At 41.2% G+C, this 6,555-nt stretch overlaps 1 protein-coding gene across 2 annotated transcripts in view; it reads left to right on the top strand.

Annotated features, from left to right (window-relative positions):
* The first annotated feature begins 1,985 nt into the window (after positions 1 to 1,985).
* LOC121570145 (neuroblast differentiation-associated protein AHNAK) overlaps positions 1,986 to 6,555 on the top strand; it is a 28,023-nt gene continuing 23,453 nt past the window's right edge. Inside the window, exon 1 of one of the 2 annotated variants that reach the window (XM_041881643.1) lies at positions 1,986 to 2,040. Coding sequence is in view for 1 of the 2 variants with exons in the window: in XM_041881637.1 (XP_041737571.1) it covers positions 6,151 to 6,213 (63 nt within the window). In the remaining variant the exon portion in view is untranslated. Of the gene's footprint in view, positions 2,041 to 6,137; positions 6,214 to 6,555 lie in introns of those variants that run through there. The other variant, XM_041881637.1, reaches the window with a different exon arrangement.

Genomic DNA, 6,555 nt, shown 5'->3' with positions numbered 1-6,555 from the left:
AGTCACCAGCAGCAAGAGCGACATCATTGATATACACAGAGAAAAGAGTCGGCCCGAGAATTGAACCCTGTGGCACCCCCATAGAGACTGCCAGAGGTCCAGACAACAGGCCCTCCGATTTGACACATTGAACTCTATCTGAAAAGTAGTTGGTGAACCAGGCGAGGCAGTCAGTTGAGAAACCAAAGCTATTTAGTCTGCCAATAAGAATGCGGTGATTGATAGAGTCAAAAGCCTTTACCAGGTCGATGAAGACGGCTGCACAGTACTGTCTTTTATCAATTGCGGTTATTATATCATTTAGGACCTTGAGCGTGGCTGAGGTGCACCCATGACCAGCTCGGAAACCAGATTGCATAGCGGAGAAGGTACAGTGGGATTCAAAGTGGTCGGTGATCTGTTTGTTAACTTGGCCTTCAAATACTTTAGAATTTGGGTGAAGGAGAAGCGGGGGGATGCTTATTGAAATTCTCGATTATCGTAGATTTATCGGTGGTGACAGTTTTTCCTAGCCTCAGTGCAGTGGGTACCTGGGAGGGGGTGCTTTTATTCTCCATGGACTTTACAGTGTCACAAAACTTTTTTGGAGTTAGTGCTACAGGATGCACATTTATGTTTGAAAAAGCTAGCCTTTGCTTTCCTAACTGATTGTGTATATTGGTTCCTGACTTCCCTGAAAACGTGCATATCACGGGGGCTGTTCGATGCTAATGCAGTATGCCACAGGATGTTTTTGTGCTGGTCAAGGGCAGTCAAGTCTGGGGTGAACCAGGGGTTATATCTGTTCTTAGTTCTGAATTTTCTGAATGGGGCATGCTTATTTAAGATGGAGAGGAAAACACTTTTGAAGAACATCCAGGCATCCTCTACTGATGGAATGAGGTCAATATCCATCCAGGATACCCGGGCCAGGTCAATTAGAAAGGCCTGCTCGCTGAAGGGTTTTAGGGAGCGTTTGACAGTGATGAGGGGTGGTAGTTTGACCGCGGACCCATTACGGACACAGGCAATGAGGCAGTGATCGCCGAGATCCTGGTTGAAGACAGCGGAGGTGTATTTAGAGGGTAAATTAGTCAGGATGATATCTATGAGGGTGCCCATGTTTACAGATTTAGGGTTGTACCTGGTAGGTTCCTTGATAATTTGTGTGAGATTGAGGGCATCTAGTTTAGATTGTAGGATGGCCGGGGTGTTAAGCATATCCCAGTTTAGGTCAAATGTTGTAGTTCGGGATGGACATTTCTGAATTTTTGGTGGCCTTCCTAAGCCAGGATTCAGACACTGCTAGAACATCAGGGTTGGCAGAGTGTGCTAACGCAGTGAATAACTCAAACTTGGGGAGGAGGCTTCTGATGTTACTTTTCTAAACATTGTATTCATTCATAGAGTGGGTAGGGCAATAACTCACTATGGTATGCCTGGTTTTGGTTTGTTACATAGTAATTATAATACTGAATAAACTCAGTTATTGTTACCAAGTTGACACACTGATTGTCAGCACTGTGACCTCATCTCTACGACCTTATGTCCTACAGTAGAAGATGGCAAAGACACTGATCAGTGGCTGATGGGCAGAATCTTTGGATTCCATTAATCTCTCCAGAGCTGTGGGCAGTGTGTGTGCATGAGAGACAGAGAAGGAGAGAGCGCATTCATATGTTGATGGATGTAGGTGCATGCTTTGCAATTATTGCAGGCGTCTGTTTCTTCAACCTGTGTTAAGGACGAGTGGTGTGTACCTCTCTCTCTCTCTCTTTCTAATTCGCCATTTCTCTCTCTCACTCTCTTGGCAGGTTTCGGCTGTCACCAGCCCTGTAAATGTGCATGACATGTCCCTCTCCCTGTGAAAAGGTTCATAGTGGGGGTTGGGGTGGCACTGGGGAGGCGATCTAGGTGCTGCCTAACCTGTTCTCCAGCTCAGGTTACGGTCAGAGAAGGCATTTAACTGACAGATCCTCTTAGGTTGACAGAACAGCTAAGGTACAGAGGAGACAACATTGCCTGGGCTTTCAGAGGACGCATATCTAGGAGCATCACAAGGTGAGTCCTTCCCATCCTATCCTATCCTATGCCCCAATCTGAGCCCAGCGTAAGCCCTGCATATATGTATATGACTGATGCGGCTATATTTTAAGGCTTTTGATGCCATTAGAATAAGATATTTAACAAATAGATGTCATTGTGCTGATGGTACAATGGGAATTGTAATCATAGTTTAGTGCTCTTGTTTCTGCTGTGTCAACTGGTAATATAATTAACCTTATAAGTCCTAAGACCCCAGCCCTAAATAGTTGAGAAAGCTCAATAAAATGGTTTGCTCAGTGGGAAATGAATATCCAACTAGTCAGTGACAACTGTGTGGAGTTTGGAGTTTGTGTCAGCAACTATGTGAGCTTATTACAGTATTATAGACACTATGTCCTTGGATTTCCTATGATCTATGTAGAAGAACCCCTTACCTTCTAACGACTCGTGTGTAGCTTGTGAGCATCATATACTTCGTGAGAGTCTCAACTTTTCATAGATAACTTTTTAATAGTTTGTAGCTCAAACCATACAGACCTTTTTATAAAAATACCTCTAGCTCAGCCCCCGTTAAACACAGACTAAGGGTTGATACCAATGAATGCAGAAGAAATAGACAAATCTAATGGTACAACCCAAAATTCTGTAGCTCATTGGGTTAACAATTCAGTCTTTGTAACGCTAATGCTAAAAATCATCTTCTCCTCATACGTCAGATTCACTTCAGATGTTGTATTTAAACTCATGATTGCACATAAAGGAAGTTGCATACATTATAGAGTCCTTGCTTTATCCAACTGATCTTGTCTCCTTTCTGTCATCCTGTGAACCTCGTTCATTGCTGCTCGCAGAGATATTATTGTATTTGAAATGTCTTGCTATACAGATTACTATCATTCCAGTGTTAATACTAATTGTAATTATTTTGCACTATAGCCTATTTATTGCCTTACCTCCATAACTTGCTACATTTGCACACACTGTATATATATTTATTTATGTTGTATTTTTGACTTTGTTTTACCCCATATGTAACTCTGTGTTGTTGTTTTTATCGCACTGCTTTGCTTTATCTTGGCCAGGTCGCAGTTGTAAATGAGAACTTGTTCTCAACTGGCTTACCTGGTTAAATAAAGATGAAAAAAAATAATAAAAAATAAAATAAATAATTGTCCCTCATTTAATTTCCTTGAAATAAAAATACATGAGAAAACATGTAGATATCTGTGAAGTAAATCATTTGACCTGTGTAACCTTGCAACTTCATTTGAAGATATGGCAAGGGAGGATGGTTGTTTTATATGTTGTGCTTTTAGTGTAGTTGTTTCGATCCATTTAGTTTCCTGAAGATACACCCATAATTACTGTCTGGTTGTGGGTTTGTGTGTCATCGTCTGAGCAAATTTCTTGTGTTATCTGAAACATTGTGAAATTATGTTTGACAGGGGCAGATTTGCCATTTGGCAATTCTGGAAAATGCCAGAAGGGTTTGATATTTTTGGGGTTGGGTGGGCTGGTCGAAATTGACACACACAAAAATATTTGTTTTATATAAAAAATAAAAAATGAAAAAGGTGATGGCTTATCGAACTGTTAAGATTGTATTTTTCTCAGTTATTTGTCAGTTATACTTGACCTGCTTCGACTCTGTCATCAGTTAAACAGCTCAATCATGGATCATAAAAAACTGAAATTGTGCCTATAAACTTAAATAGAGTGCATTCTACACTGAACTAAAATATAAACACTACATGTAATGTGTTGGTCCCATGTTTCATGAGGTGAAATAAAAGATCCCAGACATTTTCCATATGCACAAAAAGCTTATTTCTCTTAAATGTTGTGCATACATTTGTTTACATCCCTGTTTTGTGAGCATTTCTCCTTTGCCAAGATAATCCATCCACTTGACAGGTGTGGCATATCAAGAAGCTGATCAAACAGCACAATCATTACACAGGTGCACCTTGTGCAGGGGACAATAAAAGGCCACTCTAAAATGTGGAGTTGTGTCACACAACACAGTGCCACAGATTTCTCAAATTTTGAGGGAGTGTGCAATTGGCATGCTGACTGCAGGAATGTCCACCAGAGCTGTTGCCAGAGAATTGAATGTTCATTTCTTTACCATAAGCTGCCTCCAACGTCATTTTAGAGAATTTGGCAATACGTCGAACCGGCTGCATACCATGTGTATGGCATCGTGTGGGCGAGTGGTTTGCTGATGTCAACGTTGTGAACAGAATACCCCATGGTGGCGGTGGGGTTATGGTATGGGGCAGGCATAAGCTACAGACAACGAACACAATTGCATTTTATCGATGGCAGTTTGAATGCAGAGAGATACCGTGACGAGATCCTGAGGCCCATTGTCATGCCATTCATCCGCCGCCATCACCTCATGTTTCAGCATGATAATGATAATGTCCCCATGTCGCAAGGATCTGTGCACAATTCCTGGAAGCTGAAAATGTCCCAGTTCTTCCATGGCCTGCATACTAACCAGACATGTCACCCATTGAGCATGTTTGGGATGCTCTGGATCGACGTGTACGACAGCGTGTTCCAGTTCCCTCCAATATCCAGCAGCTTCGCACAGCCATTGAAGAGGAGTGGGACAACATTCCACAGGCCACAATCAACAGCCTGAACAAATCTATGTGAAGGAGATGTGTCGCGCTGGATGAGGCAAATGGTGGTCAGACCAGATACTGACTGGTTTTCTGATCCATGTCCCTACCTTTTTTTTAAGGTATCTGTAACCAACAGATGCATAATCTGTATTCCCAGTCATGTGAAATCCATAGATTACGGCCTACTGATTTCCTTATATAAACAGTTACTCAGTAAAATCTTTGAAATTGTTGCATGTTGCATTTATACTTTTGTTCAGTATACATTGTCACCTCACTCAAAACAAGGGGTTTGAACCGATTCATGGAACAGAACCAAAAACCAGAAAATAAAGGAATTTTTTGACGAACAGAATCAGAACCGCAAACGAAAGTAATCTATGCTGTTCCGGAAAATAACTATTATTTTAAAAGTGTGGGAACCGGTTAATAACGTTATTTTACGTTCCGGGCATTTGTTTCTAGTCCCACAAAAAAACACAACAAAGCTCCTATGCGAAACCCTCACTCTGTCACTCAGAAACTTATTCCAGCATCTGCCTGCCAGCCAGCTGAACGTTTTTCCTGTGTGTGTGCATGTAGGCAACCTGCCCCTCCCCATTCGAAGCATAGTTTAGTAACCTACTGACATTACAAGCGTGATTCAGAAAATAGGGAGAGAGATTTTTTATTAGAGAAGAATGGTTTAACCTTTTCAATGCTAGTTAAGGATACTATAGTTATTACGTTTCACATTGGGATTTATTAACTACAAAAAGGTAAGACATGTTTTTATTTAAATTTTGGTGCCGCTCTGCACACACAACCTTGTTAGCTAGCCAGCTGGTCCAACATTAAGCCAACTCTCTGAAGTTCAAAGACATTCAAAGTTCCTTCATAGAAGCCGCTCTTCCGTAGGTATAATTCTGTGGGGCGAATTCAGATAATGCATGTCATAACAACAAGATGCCCAGCACTTCAAGCAAAGCCTCTGCGAAATTTCAGTCATATCTCGCAGCCTACACTCGTCAGTCCATTGCATGTAAATAGCTTACCCGCTCCATAGCAATCTGCTCTATCCGCATTTATTGGTGAAATAATTTACTGTTGAGCTAAATGTAAAAATATTTTGATTTCAGAGGTTTAAAAAGGAACAGAAAGGAACGATATAAACCGTTACTTTTTGGGGTTTCGAACTGATTCAGAACTTTATTATGCTGGTTGGAACAGTGGAACGGAATAAAACAATGATGGTTCTGTTCAGAACTAAACGAAACGATAGGAAAATAATTTTGATTCCAACCGCTGCTCAAAACGTCCTATTTTTGGGGCGGCTAGAACCATGATTTGGTCAAACAGTAAAGTGCATTATCCTCATGATTCCTGTAATGAAAGTGTCTGCCCTGCACCTGTGCCTGTTTTACTGGGGCATGCTGCTGTGATGAACGAACCACTCCCCTCTCCCCCCATGTGCTTGACAGAAAAATGCGCTCTGATCGTATAACATTTTAAAATGCAATTGCGGGAAAAACACAGATTTGGAAGCTTTGTCCCCTTGTCCCTGTCGCAACTTTCTGTAGGTATAAAAATGTTTTCTCAATATTCAACTTAATAGCAACTATTTTACAACCAAGATATTTGATATGGCTTTGAGATATGGAGCGGCACGCCGTGAAATGCGCACCGACCATTGTGAGGGCATAGGACTATAGGTCTCATTTGTAGTAGCCTACAACTGCAAAGTTATTTTTAGGACAATACATTTACTGTTGGACGAATACCTGGCTACTAGCAGTGGGTATTATATTTAGAGTTAGCGATCTAGTTAATGTGTTTTGAGTTTCCACTTCCTCAGGTGTTAATGCCCAAATTAATTAGCCTATGATATTAGTTAGTGCACATAAAGATGTATGTAATT

Source organism: Coregonus clupeaformis, chromosome 1 (assembly GCF_020615455.1).
Source record: "Coregonus clupeaformis isolate EN_2021a chromosome 1, ASM2061545v1, whole genome shotgun sequence".
Taxonomy (NCBI): Eukaryota; Metazoa; Chordata; class Actinopteri; order Salmoniformes; family Salmonidae; genus Coregonus; species Coregonus clupeaformis.
This window is presented reverse-complemented; position numbering and strand designations above follow the sequence as displayed.